The sequence below is a fragment of the Caretta caretta genome, chromosome 2 (assembly GCF_965140235.1).
Source record: "Caretta caretta isolate rCarCar2 chromosome 2, rCarCar1.hap1, whole genome shotgun sequence".
Lineage (NCBI taxonomy): Eukaryota > Metazoa > Chordata > Testudines > Cheloniidae > Caretta > Caretta caretta.
The window spans coordinates 179,907,604-179,923,829 of NC_134207.1; the positions used below are offsets into that span (position 1 = coordinate 179,907,604).

The window sequence follows — 16,226 nt, forward strand, 5'->3', positions numbered from 1 at the left end:
TAGCATCTTGACTGTAATAGCTTCTCCTTTTTATATACTCTTCCTAAATCCCTAGTTGCTCGAAACTTCAGGGAGTCCCATGTGCTACAGCTAGACACATTTGTGTCAGAAAGTGGGACTGTATATAAATACTCCCACCCTTTTATTGTTTCCACTGACTTCTGACTCATGTTTGAATCCCATTCAAAATTGCCTTTCTGATTTGCAAAGCTCCCTATGGACTTGCTCCACCCTACCTCTCTGATATAGTATACAGTGTATGCCCCAACCTACTTACTCTGTGCAGTTGGCTTGATTCTTTGTTATACTAAAGCTTCTTTTTTCTGCCTGAATAGTGTAAAGAAGCTCTTAGTGTAAGTGAGAATCAGGCCTGCACCATGATCAAGTCACCCCTTAACCTTCTCTTTAAAATAAACAGATCAAGCTTTTTGAGTTGATCACTGTGAAACATATTTTCTAATTCTTTAATCATTCTCGTGGCATCTCTCTGACCCTTCTCCAGTTTCCTGACATCCTTGTTGAATTGTGAACACTAGAACTAGACACTGTACTCCAGTAATGGTTGCACTGGTGCCGGATACAGAGGTAATGTAGCCTTTTTACCCCTATTTGAGATTTGGTAGTTTATGCGTAGTCGTGCTGGAAACACTGGGTAGAAAGGACATGAATTACAATGTTTAAAAAAAAAAAAAAAAGTGGGGGTGGGGTGTTAACATTTTTTTCTTTCAAGTCCCCAGTCTGTCAGGCCTTCTTTATACATAACATCTAAACAAAAACAGCATCCCCCACCCCCAAAAGTATATGCCCATCTGTTATCTCGTCATCTTTAAATCACAGGTCATCTTTAATTCACACTTTGAAACCTTCCTTTGTCTCTAGTTTAGGACTGAATGTCTTTTAAAGGCATGCCTGTAAAACATATTGATGATTGTAATGGCTCTCTCATGGCTGGGGATCAGCTCTTGTCTGGCATAGCGCCGCCTCCCATTGCTCACTCACTCCATAGCCTCTCTTACTCTCCAGGACTCTGGGTACTCTTTCTTTGTGACACAGCCTTCTGGCTAGGTCAGTATATAGTCCATCCTTCCAGGGTATCAACATCCCTCCAGATCTGCTAGTTGGTTGACCTTTCCAACAATTTTGTGCCACTTCCCAGTAGGTGGTACTGGAATTCAGGCTTGTCCGCTACTCCAGGTTGCAACCCAGGGACCCTACAATCAGCAGCCAAGGTCTAACAATCTCTAACCTTGCTGCTGTTTCCCTGGGTATACTTTTTACTTTGCCTCCTATAGGCTTTCTTCTCCACTTTTCTGGGTAAACCCTTTCCTCAGGGCCAGGATCCCAGGACTTCTTTCTCCCTGGGTTTCCTCTCTTTACTTTTCCAAGCCCAGAGGGTGGCTGCTGGTTTCCTCCTCTGCCCTCACTGCTTGACCAAGACTGCTTGACTCTTGCTCAGCGGGGCTCTATCCTCGATCAGGGATTGCTTATAAAGCCTAATCCTCCCTTAGGTGTGGCCTATCAGGTTATTTTGCCCCTTCTGTGCCTCATTAACCCTTTCCAGGCTAGTGTGGTGTGAACACCCCATCACATCCATATATCCTCCACGGAATGGATCTATGTAGTAGTGTTGGAAAGTCAGAGTGCTGTGGGCATGTGTGTGGGAACAAGGAATACAACTATCTGGACAGCAGCCCAGTGATATCGAACTCCTCATCCTCAATCTCTCCAAAACAGTCTCATTGACTACCGAAAGTCTCCCCCCTGCCATTGTACTTAAGTCACCTTCCTTTCATGCAAGTCCCTCCTGAAACACAGATTATGGAAGAAGTGGTGTTTTTAAACACACAGAGGACTGCAGGTTCCTCTTGTTATGATTAATAGTATGCTTCTAGGCTGTGGATTATTGATATGGATCTGTCAGTGTGATGTCAAAGAAAGGACCTATTCTGGAAATCACAGGTCTGATCCAACTCCCTTTGAAGACGATGGGAATCTTTTCACTGAAGTCAGTGGAAGCTGGATCCGACCTTATGAGATGGTATGTTAGAATGCCAGTGGTCAGGGTGAAGGCAGAGAAGGGTTAAAAGGCTCCTGAACGGGCATTCCCACAGAGGTAAATGTCCTGCCCCCTCAGGTGCTACAACCCTGATCCTCAACTGGTTTTGTCTTGCACTGTGTCAAAGCATCTGTGAGTGTTATGGACTTGGGTCTTGTCAAGGTTCCTCCCCACTCTGAACTCTAGGGTACAGATGTGGGGACCTGCATGAAAAAACCTCCTAAGCTTATCTTTACCAGCTTAGGTCAAAACTTCCCCAAGGTACAAAATATTCCTCCCGTTGTCCTTGGACTGGCCGCTACCACCACCAAACTAATACTGGTTACTGGGGAAGAGCTGTTTGGACGCGTCTTTCCCCCCAAAATACTTCCCAAAACCTTGCACCCCACTTCCTGGACAAGGTTTGGTAAAAAGCCTCACCAATTTGCCTAGGTGACTACAGACCCAGACCCTTGGATCTTAAGAACAATGAACAATCCTCCCAACACTTGCACCCCCCCTTTCCTGGGAAATGTTGGATAAAAAGCCTCACCAATTTGCATAGGTGACCACAGACCCAAACCCTTGGATCTGAGAACAATGAAAAAGCATTCAGTTTTTTACAAGAAGACTTTTAATAAAAAATAGAAGTAAATAGAAATAAAGAAATCCCCCCTGTAAAATCAGGATGGTAGATATCTTACAGGGTAATTAGATTCAAAAACATAGAGAACCCCTCTAGGCACAACCTTAAGTTACAAAAAAGATACACAGACAGAAATAGTTATTCTATTCAGCACAATGCTTTTCTCAGCCATTTAAAGAAATCATAATCTAACACATACCTAGCTAGATTACTTACTAAAAGTTCTAAGACTCCATTCCTGGTCTATCCCCGGCCAAGACGACTACAGACAGACACAGACCCTTTGTTTCTCTCCCTCCTCCCAGCTTTTGAAAGTATCTTGTCTCCTCATTGGTCATTTTGGTCAGGTGCCAGCGAGGTACCTTTAGCTTCTTAACCCTTTACAGGTGAGAGGAGCTTTCCCCTGGCCAGGAGGGATTTCAAAGGGGTTTACCCTTCCCTTTATATTTATGACAGGTCTCTTGGGACTGTGTGTATTGTCAGGTTCAGAGGTGAATAGCACTGAGAGTATAACCAAAGCAAAGGGAACAACAGGAAAGCATCTCTATGTATATAAAGTTTACATCCAATGCTCTGGCTTCAGTGCACTATTTTGCCTTCTGTCAGAGGCAGCAGAGAATATTACACTCCTCACAGTTGGCTGTTCAGACTTGCAGTTTAAATCCAGAAATAACTCTCTTGGGGGTATTCATCTTGTGTTGGATTATCTTTCTAAAATTGTTAATCAGACTTGGTCTCTGGGGGGACCTTTCAGCGAAACTTGCCACTTAGTTTTTGTTTGCCTGGGCCTCTTGAGCTCAGCTGACGAAACTGATTAGATTTGACAAGATGTGGTTATGTAAGATCCCAAGAGCAGGTCATGCTTCCTTTTTATAAATGGCAGATTTGTATACAGTTTTTGGTGTGAGTCCACTTTGCGCTATCTTACCCGTTATTGGAGAGAGATGTGAAGAGTCATATTTTCTTATTCGCATTTCTTCAGCTGGTTGCATCAGGGCATTATCTGAGCAAGGCCGAGGAAAAACTTTTTCTGGGATTGATTCCAAAGTGGTCACCTGGCCCAGCTCTATGTGATTCTTGAATATTTTATACATCAAAAATATAGAAGGCAGTTTGACTTTGTCTACGCTAGAATTTACTTCGTTTTAATTTATGTCGCTCAGGGGAATGAATAATCCACACCCTGGAGAGACGTAAATGATACTAACTTAAGCCCTGGTGTAGACAGCGCTATGCTGGTGCGAAAGCTTCTCCCGCTGACATAGGTACCGCCTCTCATGGGAGGTGGAGTAATTATGCTGAAGGGAAAGCTCTCTCCTGTCAGCTTAGAGCATCTTCACCAGAAGCGCTACCCTGGAGCAACTGCTGCTGTCGCACTTCTAGTGCAGATGTAGTCTTTGTGACACAGAGGAGGCCAGTTGGTCCCAGCTGATGAAGGGTTCCCTACTCTGTGTCAGCAACTTCTGTCAGGCCTGACAAACTTGCTACACCTGGCACATTGTTGTCATAGTATCTGTAAAGTGTGTCATGTGGAATCTTCAGTGGGAGGCTGGGATCACGCTAGTCACGGATGTATGTACTGATGATATTTAAAAAATTTTTAAGTCTGCGTGCTTAAAATGTGTTCTTATAATTTGTATCTAGTGTGACAGGGTCAGGCCAGATGGCTACAAGAGAGTGGTCGAAGGTAGATACATTAGTTCCAGGTTAAGCAAGTCCCTTTTCCCTAGGTAAGATAACAGGGACTATTCCAGAACACTCAGGAACTTTCTAGAGCTAATTAAGGCAGGCAGGCTAATTAGGACACCTGTAGCCAATTGGGAAGCTACTAGAATTAATTAAGGCTAATCAGGACACCTGGTTTAAAGACTCATTCCAGTTAGTGAGGTGTGTGTGTAAGGAGCGAGAGGATGTGCTGCTGGAGGACCGAGGAGTACAAGTGTTAACAGACATCAGGAGGAAGGTCCTGTGGTGAGGACAAAGAAGGTATTGGGAGGAGGCCAAGGTGAAGTAGCTCAGGGAATTGTAGCTGTTGCACAGCTGTTCCAGAAGGCACTCTAGACAGCTGCAGTTCACAGGGCCCTGGGCTGGAGGTAGAGGGCGGGCCCAGATTCCCCCCCAAACCTCCCAGCTCCTGACACAACACAGGAGCTTCCACCAGAGGTGAAGGTCTCTGAGCTGGTCCCCGACCCACATGGTGGATCAGCAGAAACTGCGGGGATTGTTCTTACTCTTTTTTCCCCATGCTGGCCAGTGATGAGGTTATCTGAGTGAATGGCAGATTTGAGCCACGAAAGTGGCCAAACTGAGGGCTACTGTGAATCTCTGAGGCGAGCAAAATCCACCAATAAGCGCAGGACCCATCAAGGTAGAGGAGGAACTTTGTCACACAAGGTGTTACTCCCCAGCAGAGCTGAGAAGCGGGTTTCCTCCCAGACCAGAGAGATTTATTCATCCATCTGTTGAAATGTAAATTGAACATTTTCTCATTCACAAGCACCAGTGTAGCTAAATGCAGATTTAACAGGAAGAGGAGAACAAGCAGGGGGGAAAGAGTCTTGTTTGGGAGTGCATTGTAGATGTATATTTGGACTATAACTGGGGGACAGGAACAGCACAGTGCGATTATATTCATGAAAATGGAATCCCAGCCTGTCCTGGGTGAGAAACTGCTTTAGACATGGATTTTAGCCTGTTAAGTGTAGACTCCAAGAAGCGTGCTATACTTGTTTTTTATACATGATCATTTCTGTTTCCATTATCCTTTCTCGGTATCTTAAATCTTTGAAAATAAATTTGATTCTTTCACTATAACTATATCTCTGTGGTGTGATAAAGGACCTGATCCTAAGTTGTGCCAGTGAAACTGTGTGTATGCTGTTCCCTTGAGAACAGCAAACCTGGGAGTTACTACACACATACTTGATCTTCACCATAAGGTCGAGTTATTGGGAGTGTCCAGTGACTGGTGCTGGATGCTCCATGGTGACACATCAGAGGAGCTCGGATTCTGGGGTACACCAACTGTTAACTTGCAAGGCGAAGTAAGGGCTACCAGAGCTCAGAGGAGATTGAGTGTCTAACAGATTGGGGGTGTAAGGGAGCTGACACCCAGTTTAGCACCAGCAAATCAATCAATCAATCTCTCTCTCTCTCTCACACACACTCACACACACTGGAGTGCGGAGGAGGGGGGAACATGGTGCCTCACAGTTCTGGACATCCTTAGAAAGCGTCAAACACTTTATTAAACTCTCAAATGCAAGTTGGTTTTGAATCCTTAACTCCTTTAATTTTCTTGCTGATGAAATGAGCCTGCACTAATATTTTACAGCTAGTTTTCTCATGTGAAAGACAGGAAATGTGTGTGTGGGGGGTGGGGGGGGGGAGAGTTTGTGTGTGTGTGGGGATGTGGATGAAACCCAGGACTGGGAGTCAGGAGACTAGAGTTCTGTCCTCAGCCATTTGTAGACTTTGTGTAGGTATTAAGTCACATAACCTCTTGGAGTCTTTTTCCCCATTTGCAACAAAAGGATAATACTTCCTACTAGTGTGATAATTATAAATATTTAAAGTGTATTGGGATTTTTTGCATAGAAGGCACAATAGAAGTGCAAAATATTATTTATTTTACATTCTCCCATGGCACTCGTCTCTTAGAAATCCAAAATCCTGTGTTTCATGTGCAATCTGCTTATGTGTGGTTTAAAATAAATAAATAAAGAAGGACAATTCAGAAGTCAACTGGCACAGTCATGGAGTTTATGCTGTACTGGCTCACATATTGAGTTAATATCTCAGAGCCAGATAGGTAAACTGGGCTTATGTGTCTGATCTCATGCATTTTTCAGCACTACATTACATGAGGGATATTCCGATTTCCAGCTTCAGAGTTCATTGCTATAACATAGCAGACTATCCAAAGGACAACATACATTGCTTGAAATGCACCACACTTTCTTCAAGGAATATACAGTGTACGGTATAGCTTTAACTTTTAGAATTTGCACTTTAATGAGCTAATTTGTCTTTTGTTTTTCAAACATTAGTTTACACCAGCTGAAGATCTTCCCCTTTGTCTTTATGAACTGATTGGAGTCCAACATTTGGGTTGTGCAGGGGATTGTTTTATACCAACTTTTATTAGGAATCAGTCAAGATAAGGTGTTTTCTAAAAATCACTTTTCTTTTATACCATAAATGGGACACAGGGCCTTGTTTTTTTCCTAAGCTAAATTTGGTTTAAGAAAGAACTGCTTCAGGGAAAACTGTTGCTAAGGTGAACTATGAGTTTTACTTTCACACCTCGGCAGGATTGTTTAAGATGGACCAGGATTCAGTAAAGTAAAATCAGGGGTTAATTTCCCTATTTGTACATAAGTGGATGTTATCTGTAGATTTACAGCTGGATGGTGATGTTTTGCTTAGAAGTAACCATGAATCAAAAATCCCCCAACTTTCATGGCTGGCCTTACAATTAGCTGACCCCCAAGGCGATTATCAGACTGTGCGTTGCCTTCCCTTTAAATCCTATAGGCAGAGAGGAGGAGATTGTACCATGAGTTGCTCCCACATCTCATCCTGTTACAAAGTGTGTGCATGTGTAAGGATGGTGTGGGGAGTGTGCTTTGTATGCCAACGCTGCCTTCTCCTTGTAGGTTTGTTTCTTTAAATCTGTAACAGGAAGTCAGGGAGAAGAGGGAGGCTGGGGAAAGTCTTAGCCCTGGTCTACACTAGGACTTTAGGTCGAATTTAGCAGCGTTAAATCGATTTAAACCTGCACCCGTCCACACAATGAAGCCCTTTATTTCGACTTAAAGGGCTCTTAAAATCGATTTCCTTACTCCACCCCTGACAAGTGGATTAGCGCTTAAATCGACGTTGCCGGCTCGAATTTGGGGTACTGTGGACACAATTCGATGGTATTGGCCTCCGGGAGCTATCCCAGAGTGCTCCATTCTGACCGCTCTGGACAGCGCTCTCAACTCAGATGCACTGGCCAGGTAGACAGGAAAAGAACCGCGAACTTTTGAATCTCATTTCCTGTTTGGCCAGCGTGGCAAGCTGCAGGTGACCATGCAGAGCTCATCAGCACAGGTGACCATGATGGAGTCCCAGAATCGCAAAAGAGCTCCAGCATGGACCGAACGGGAGGTACGGGATCTGATCGCTGTTTGGGGAGAGGAATCCGTGCTATCAGAACTCCGTTCCAGTTTTCGAAATGCCAAAACCTTTCTGAAAATCTCCCAGGGCATGAAGGACAGAGGCCATAACAGGGACCCGAAGCAGTGCCGCGTGAAACTGAAGGAGCTGAGGCAAGCCTACCAGAAAACCAGAGAGGCGAACAGCCGCTCTGGGTCGGAGCCCCAAACATGCCGCTTCTATGATGAGCTGCATTCCATTTTAGGGGGTTCAGCCACCACTACCCCAGCCGTGTTGTTTGACTCCTTCAATGGAGATGGAGGCAATACGGAAGTAGGTTTTGGGGACGAAGAAGATGATGATGAGGAGGTTGTAGATAGCTCACAGCAAGCAAGCGGAGAAACCGGTTTTCCCGACAGCCAGGAACTGTTTCTCACCCTAGACCTGGAGCCAGTACCCCCCGAACCCACCCAAGGCTGCCTCCTGGACTCAGCAGGCGGAGAAGGGACCTCTGGTGAGTGTACCTTTTAAAATGCTATACATGGTTTAAAAGCAAGCATGTGAAAGGATTACTTTGCCCTGGCATTTGCGGTTCTGCCTTTGCAAAAGGTTTCTGGGGAGGGCAGCCTTATTTCGTCCTTCATGGTAGGACACTTTACCACTCCAGGCCAGCAACACGTACTGGGGAATCACTGTAGAACAAAGCATTGCAGTGTATGTTTGCTGGCATTCAACCAAAATCCGTTCACGCGGTGGGAGGAGGCAAAATGCGACCTTGTAACGAAAGCACATGTGCTATGTATGTAATGTTAACAGCAAGGTTTACCCTGAAAGAGTGTAGCGACTGTTTTATAAAATGTGTCTTTTTAAATACCGCTGTCCCTTTTTTTTTCTCCACCAGCTGCATGTGTTTCAATGATCACAGGATCTTCTCCTTCCCAGAGGCTAGTGAAGCTTAGAAAGAAAAAAAAAAACGCACTCGCGATGAAATGTTCTCCGAGCTCATGCTGACCTCCCACACTGACAGAGCACAGACGAATGCGTGGAGGCAAATAATGTCAGAGTGCAGGAAAGCACAAAATGACCGGGAGGAGAGGTGGAGGGCTGAAGAGAGTAAGTGGCGGGCTGAAGACAGGGCTGAAGCTCAAAGGTGGCGGCAGCGTGATGAGAGGAGGCAGGATTCAATGCTGAGGCTGCTGCAGGACCAAACCAGTATGCTCCAGTGTATGGTTGAGCTGCAGCAAAGGCAGCTGGAGCACAGACTGCCACTGCAGCCCCTCTGTAACCAACCGCCCTCCTCCCCAAGTTCCATAGCCTCCACACCCAGACGCCCAAGAACGCGGTGGGGGGGCCTCCGGCCAACCAGCCACTCCACCACAGAGGATTGCCCAAAAAAAAGAAGGCTGTCATTCAATAAATTTTAAAGTTGTAAACTTTTAAAGTGCTGTGCTTAAAGTGCTGTGTGGCATTTTCCTTCCCTCCTCCACCACCCCTCCTGGGATACCTTGGTAGTCATCCCCCTATTTGTGTGATGAATGAATAACGAATGCATGAATGTGAAGCAACAATGACTTTATTGGCTCTGCAAGCAATGATTAAAGGGAGGAGGGGAGGGTGGTTAGCTTACAGGGAAGTAGAGTGAACCGGAGGGGTTCATCAAGGAGAAACAAACAGAACTTTCACACCGTAGCCTGGCCAGTCATGAAACTGTTTTTCAAAGCTTCTCTGATGCGTACCGCGCCCTCCTGTGCTCTTCTAACCGCCCTGGTGTCTGGCTGCGCGTAACCAGCAGCCAGGCGATTTGCCTCAACCTCCCACCCCGCCATAAACGTCTCCCCCTTACTCTCACAGATATTGTGGAGCACACAGCAAGCAGTAATAACAGTGGGAATATTGGTTTCGCTGAGGTCTAAGCGAGTCAGTAAACTGCGCCAGCGCGCCTTTAAACGTCCAAATGCACATTCTACCACCATTCTGCACTTGCTCAGCCTGTAGTTGAACAGCTCCTGACCACTGTCCAGGCTGCCTGTGTATGGCTTCATGAGCCATGGCATTAAGGGGTAGGCTGGGTCCCCAAGGATACATATAGGCATTTCAACATCCCCAACAGTTATTTTCTGGTCTGGGAATAAAGTCCCTTCCTGCAGCTTTTGAAACAGACCAGAGTTCCTGAAGATGCGAGCATCATGCACCTTTCCCGGCCATCCCACGTTGATGTTGGTGAAACGTCCCTTGGGATCCACCAGAGCTTGCAGCACTATCGAAAAGTACCCCTTGCGGTTTATGTACTCGGCGGCTTGGTGCTCCGGTGCCAAGATAGGGATATGGGTTCCGTCTATAGCCCCACCACAGTTAGGGAATCCCATTGCAGCAAAGCCATCCACTATGACCTGCACATTTCCCAGGGTCACTACCCTTGATATCAGCAGATCTTTGATTGCGTGGGCTACTTGCATCACAGCAGCCCCCACAGTAGATTTGCCCACTCCAAATTGATTCCCAACTGACCGGTAGCTGTCTGGCGTTGCAAGCTTCCACAGGGCTATCGCCACTCGCTTCTCAACTGTGAGGGCTGCTCTCATCTTGGTATTCATGCGCTTCAGGGCAGGGGAAAGCAAGTCACAAAGTTCCATGAAAGTGCCCTTACGCATGCGAAAGTTTCGTAGCCACTGGGAATCGTCCCAGACCTGCAACACTATGCGGTCCCACCAGTCTGTGCTTGTTTCCCGAGCCCAGAATCGGCGTTCCACAGCATGAACCTGCCCCATTAGCACCATGATGCATGCATTGTCAGGGCCCATGCTTTCAGAGAAATCTGTGTCCATGTCCTGATCACTCACGGGACCGCGCTGACGTCGCCTCCTCGCCCGGTATCGCGTTGCCATGTTCTGGTGCTGCATATACTGCTGGATAATGCGTGTGGTGGTTAATGTGCTCCTAATTGCCAAAGTGAGCTGAGCGGGCTCCATGCTTGCCGTGGTATGGCGTCCGCACAGAAAAAAGGCGCGGAACGATTGTCTGCCGTTGCTCTGACGGAGGGAGGGGCAACTGACGACGCGGCTTACAGGGTTGGCTTCAGGGAGCTAAAATCAACAAAGGGGGTGCCTGTACATCAAGGAGTATTTCAGGCAGGACTTCACGGAGGGTTCCAATAAGAAATGGTGCACCTAAGTTATCGTTGTTATTGGAACAAGGAGGTTAGCCTGGCCTCTGATTGATACATGGCTAGATTTACCTCGCTGCACCTTCTCTGTGAGTGACTGCAGTGTGACCTAGAGGAATGAGTCCCCTAGACAGGGGAGGAGGCAAATGAGTACAAAACAAATCTGGTCTATTTCTTGTTTTGACCCACTCCATCTATCTTTTACATCTTTGGCTGGCAGCAGACGGTGCAGAAGGACTGCATGCCATCCACATCTCATGGCTGCTCGGCAGAAGATGGTACAGTACGACTGCTAGCCACCCCCATCTCTTGCCTGCCTGGCAGAAGATGGTGCAATACGACTGCTAGCAATCCTCATCTCTTGCCTGCCTGGCAGAAGATGGTACAGTACGACTGCTAGCAGTCCGTATCGCCTGCCTGCTCACCATAAGACGGTTCAATAGGACTGACTGCAGGACTAAAGAGAATGACCTGGTCAAGTCACTCCAAATTTAGTCCCTGTGCCCATGTCTGCCCAGGCGCTCCTGATCGACCTCACAGAGGCGACCAGGAGCACCTCAGACATGACGATGACGGCTACCAGTTGTACTGTACCGTCTGCTGCCACAAGGCAAGGGGTTGCTGCTACTGTGTAGCAATGCCGTACCGCGTCTGCCAGCACCCAGGAGACATAGGGTGACGGTTACCTGAGCGGGCTCCATGCTTGCCATGGTATGGCGTCTGCACAGGTAACTCAGGAAAAAAGGCGCGAAATGATTGTCTGCCCTTGCTTTCACGGGGGGAGGGAGGGAACGGGGGGCTGACGATATGTACCCAGAACCACCCGCGACAATGTTTTAGCCCCATCAGGCATTGGGATCTCAACCCAGAATTCCAATGGGCAGCGGAGACTGCGGGAACTGTGGGATAGCTACCCACAGTGCAACGCTCCGGAAGTTGACGCTTGCCTCGGTACTGTGGAAGCGCTCCGCCGAGTTAATGTACTTAATGCACTTAGAGCATTTTCTGTGGGGACACACACACTCGAATTTATAAAACCGATTTCTAAAAAAACGACTTCTATAAATTCGACCTTATTCCGTAGTGTAGACATACCCTTAGGCAGAAGCTTGACAGTGAAGTAGGGAGCAGGAGAAAAGGGTTCAGTATGTTGTCTGTACTCTTCTAATTCCTTGTGTGGTGTTAGAAGAAAGTGGATCTTTCTGTCTCTTGTCACCATTGTTGCATGGCAGGATTGCTTGTGCTTAATCCTGGTCCCCCTAAACTCCCCAGCGGGTTTCGGTATGTTCCTAGATAGAAATACCACCAAACTTCTCCATTTTTTTTCCCCAAGAAGCCTCATGATTTCCACCCCACCCCACCCATTGTCTCTTTTGCCTTGCTTTAGGTTCTGTTTTTGCCATGGTGCTTGTCCCTGCCAATGCAGTGATAGTTACACTGTTGATATTGATGTTGTTGTCACTGACAACAACAAAATGTTAACCCTCATGAAATGTTCCATTAGTACCTTTTAGGGTATGTAACAGAATGTCCAGGATTTGAAAAACTTACCAGACACTAGCCTGAGGACTAAACCTTCTCAAGAAAGACAAGTGAAAAAGAGTGGGGGCAGGGCAGGTGTACAGCACCCCCAAAGAGGTGTGGAGCAGTGCTCTGGTGAGAAGCTTGTCCACCCATTCACAGCAGATCGGTATGGGGTGCAGGAGTTCTTACTGGGGTGTTCAGGGACTCCATTTTTGTACTTGCTTGTTACTATGAGGTGTCTAAAATTCTCCCAACTTCCACCGTCTTCTTGCTGCTGGAAGAAGAAATATATTTTCTTCTCAACCCTCATGGCTACTGCACGGTGTGTGTGTGTCTATACATGTATGCACCTCTCCTTTCTATTGTAAAGGAGGGTGGGACAGTGCTGTCCTTCCAGAGGACCGCACTCCATTTTTGGGTCCTTTTTGGCAAGTGTATTGTTTATAATGTATCTTAGATCAGCAACAAGAGTGTAAGGCTCTTCACTGAGTACATATAAAAGGCTTGGAGATTACAATCTGAATGATATACTTGACAGACAAGTGTGAATGTCACATACAATGGGACGGGGTGAAGGATGCAGGTTATGGAAAAAAGATTACTTGGTTACTGCTGGTCCCTGATCTGCGACCACTAAGTTGTGGTAGAGGCATTGAAGCTTGTCTTCAGCAAACTCAAATAAATTGGTTAGTCTCTAAGGTGCCACAAGTACTCCTTTTCATTTTGCGAATTCTGTATCAGTTCACTTTCTTGAAGATGATCTTTGCTACTTCATACATCTAAGGAAAAAATTAAAACATAAATAAAGCGTAGAGTCTATATCAACTGATAGCTGAGTTCTCCTCCCCTCAAAACTCACGTCTCATGCCATTGGATGTGAAGCCCTATTGATATTAATTCTTTTGCACAGCGGCAACACCATATATAACTGTGTGATTACATGTGCTATCAATGTATGCTATATATATATATTCATACATGCTAGCAAATTCAAGCTCTGAGTCTGTATTGTAGAAAGGAGTTTCTGTGCACATATGTGTGTGTGTGTGTGTGTGTGTGTGTAAAACGCTGTGCATTCTGCCTTCCTCCTGACATCCTGGTTGCTATAGTGCAGTGATCTATTTGTGAACACGTAGAAGATCATTGCTATAGTTAAGAGAAACAGTGTTTCCTGGCCATAACTTCCTGGGCAATCTCTCTTTCTGGAGAGCTGAGTACAAGCTCTAACAGAAATTTAATCAGGCTCCTTGAGTCTCCAGAAGTGAAATGTAATGTTCAGCCTTTTGTAGTTTGTAGCTTTTCACTAACCGTATTTAATAACATTTAAAAATAGTTTCTCTATTTAAAACTGTCCAATGCATGACTATTATTCACAGTACATTCCAGTGCTTCAGCCATCTTTCTAATAGGCTGGCTAGCTGTACAGTGTGCAGTGGCATTGTTCTATGTTTATGCTTTTGGTATATGTATATTCACACTCTCTCTCACACAGACATATTTTTCATTCACCTGCAATACATAGGAAATGAAAGCAGCGTTAGAATTCTGGCTGAACTGTGCTGTATTTTTCTTTCCCTCCCTGCAGGTGTGAATGAAAGAGACTCTCTGCAATATTTAGTGTCCAGTTTTACTGGCTTTGAAGAACAGCAGCATCTACAATGCCGCCTCCTGCTGATATAGTGAAGGTGGCTATAGAATGGCCAGGTGCCTTCCCCAAGTTGATGGAAATTGATCAAGTAAGTGCCTATTTCTGTGTACTAATTTATATCTATATGTTTGTTTACTTAGATGCATCTGTATGTTTAACAGCATGGATTCATGTAAATAGTGCGTATAGAATGTGTGTAACCTTCTCACTGTATTGCTCGGTTTGGTGTTTTGATACATTTGGCTGTTGGTTTTTTACCAGGTGTTTGAAAGAGGCATTCTTTCTCATTGTGAGACCCATTTCACTTCTCTGTGCCTCAGTTTTTCTATCTGTAAAATTATAATAATGATGCTTAAATCCTGATGCAAAATGCTTTGAGATCTACAGATGGAAAACATGAGGAAAATGCAAAATATTTCCATCATAAATAGCTGCAGTGAGCTTTGAGGTCTGGATACCTGAATGGTAATATACTGTGCAAACAGAAGAATTTTGTGGTTCTACGCAGATGCCACATAGGCAGTGTCATGTTCAACCAGGGGGCTTTCTGAGTAAATATCTCAAATACATATCATACTGGCAGGAAAATACTTCATACATTTGGGGGAGACTTATTTAGAAAGAGACTTATTAAACTTAACGTTGGGAAACCTTTTGTGGAAATCTGTGTGGAACAAAACTTTTATGTAAATGTTACACAAGTGGCATTGTTTATGGATTGGACTTACCTGAGGTCATATATTGGCATATATATTAGTAATATTAAAAGTGGCTTTTTTCATAATATTTTAGATGTAGGCCATAATAGATGAATCATACAGGTTGTTATCTGTATAGAATATCACAAGGTGAAAAGCAGATACTATTTACTGAAATAATAATAATTATTTCATACAAAAGAAAACCCTTGAAAGTTTTTTCCTCAGTGCACCTAGGTCCTGATTAGAGTGACCAGATGTCCTGATTTTATAGGGACAATCCCAATTTTTCACATTTCCAGTCTACTCCTGATGCGTCCAAACACTTCAGTATCTTCTTTGTTGTTCTGAAATGAAGGAAATGTAAGTACATGCTGAAAATATTCTGCTGAACAGGGGTCCTAACTTCTGCCCTCCCTGTGATCTGTTTCACACTATTTTTAGTCCCATTGTAGTATAGGGCTAGCAGGCAAGTGTCTGTTGGCATTTGCAACAAACAAGGTACCAGGGAATTGGTCAAACCAATAGCAGTCTGATTTTTAGAGGTTCTGTGCACCCACAGTTCTCATTAAATCAGTGGGAGTTGCTGATGCTCAGCACTTTGTCATGTCTGTAAATAAGACCATAAGCTTTTTAATCTTTATTTCCTGGAAAACATGAGTTTTTTTTAAAAAGAAGAGCTAGAAGAAGAGTAAACCAAAAGCCCTTGCCATGCCCTCTGAAATGAAGAGACCTCCTTCTTTCTTTCATTAGGCATTGTGCATATCGTTTGTAATGTGGTTTCCAGAGAAACATAGGTGGGGTGTGTGTGTGTGTGTGTGTGTGAGTGTGTGAGAGAGTGAAAGGTAGGGGTGTGTCAGGATGGTGCAGGTATGCCAACAGGAACTGTCAGGCCAAAATTTGACAAACTTACCACCCTTGAAATAATCAATCAAACAAAAAAAGTCCTGATTCCAAATAAAGTTTAAAGTGACACCATCAACTGAAAATTGCATCCTAAAATCTTTACCTCCAGCCATGGTGCCTTTTCTGTAATGATTATTGTATTCTACTAATGTTTAGCGGCCCAAAGTGAGATCAGGGCTGCAGTGCGCTCAGTGCTGTGTAGAATCTTCCTGCCTCAAAGTGCTTGCAACGTAAATAGACAAGACAGACAAAGGGTGGGAAAGGAAAGAAGCACAGAGAAGTGAAATGACTTGCCTAAGGTAACACAGTGACCAAGACAGGAATAGAAATTAGTTCTCCTGAATTACCATCCATTTTCTGATCCACTTGACCACACTGCCTCCGAAAGCCTAAAAACTCCACCTGCCTGACAGGGTGAGTTCCAGTGAATAACCCTGAGGGTTCTATAAACAAAACAAGAAGAA

At 45.0% G+C, this 16,226-nt stretch overlaps 2 protein-coding genes across 4 annotated transcripts in view; both read left to right on the forward strand.

Moving 5' to 3' along the window:
• Positions 1 to 16,226, forward strand: part of ELMO1 (engulfment and cell motility 1) — a 421,610-nt gene that overhangs the window by 69,151 nt on the left and 336,233 nt on the right. For all 3 annotated transcript variants that reach the window (XM_048839200.2, XM_048839201.2, XM_075125620.1), the window contains exon 2: positions 14,096 to 14,246. In XM_048839200.2, the coding sequence (XP_048695157.1) occupies positions 14,169 to 14,246 (78 nt within the window). In that variant the 5' untranslated portion in view covers positions 14,096 to 14,168. The remainder of the gene's footprint in view (positions 1 to 14,095; positions 14,247 to 16,226) is intronic.
• On the forward strand, positions 7,435 to 9,225 carry LOC142070858 (uncharacterized). Its single transcript, XM_075124791.1, has 2 exons — positions 7,435 to 8,337; positions 8,725 to 9,225. The coding sequence occupies exons 1-2, from the start codon at positions 7,758 to 7,760 to the stop codon at positions 8,832 to 8,834; spliced, it is 690 nt and encodes a 229-aa protein (XP_074980892.1). The 5' UTR covers positions 7,435 to 7,757; the 3' UTR covers positions 8,835 to 9,225.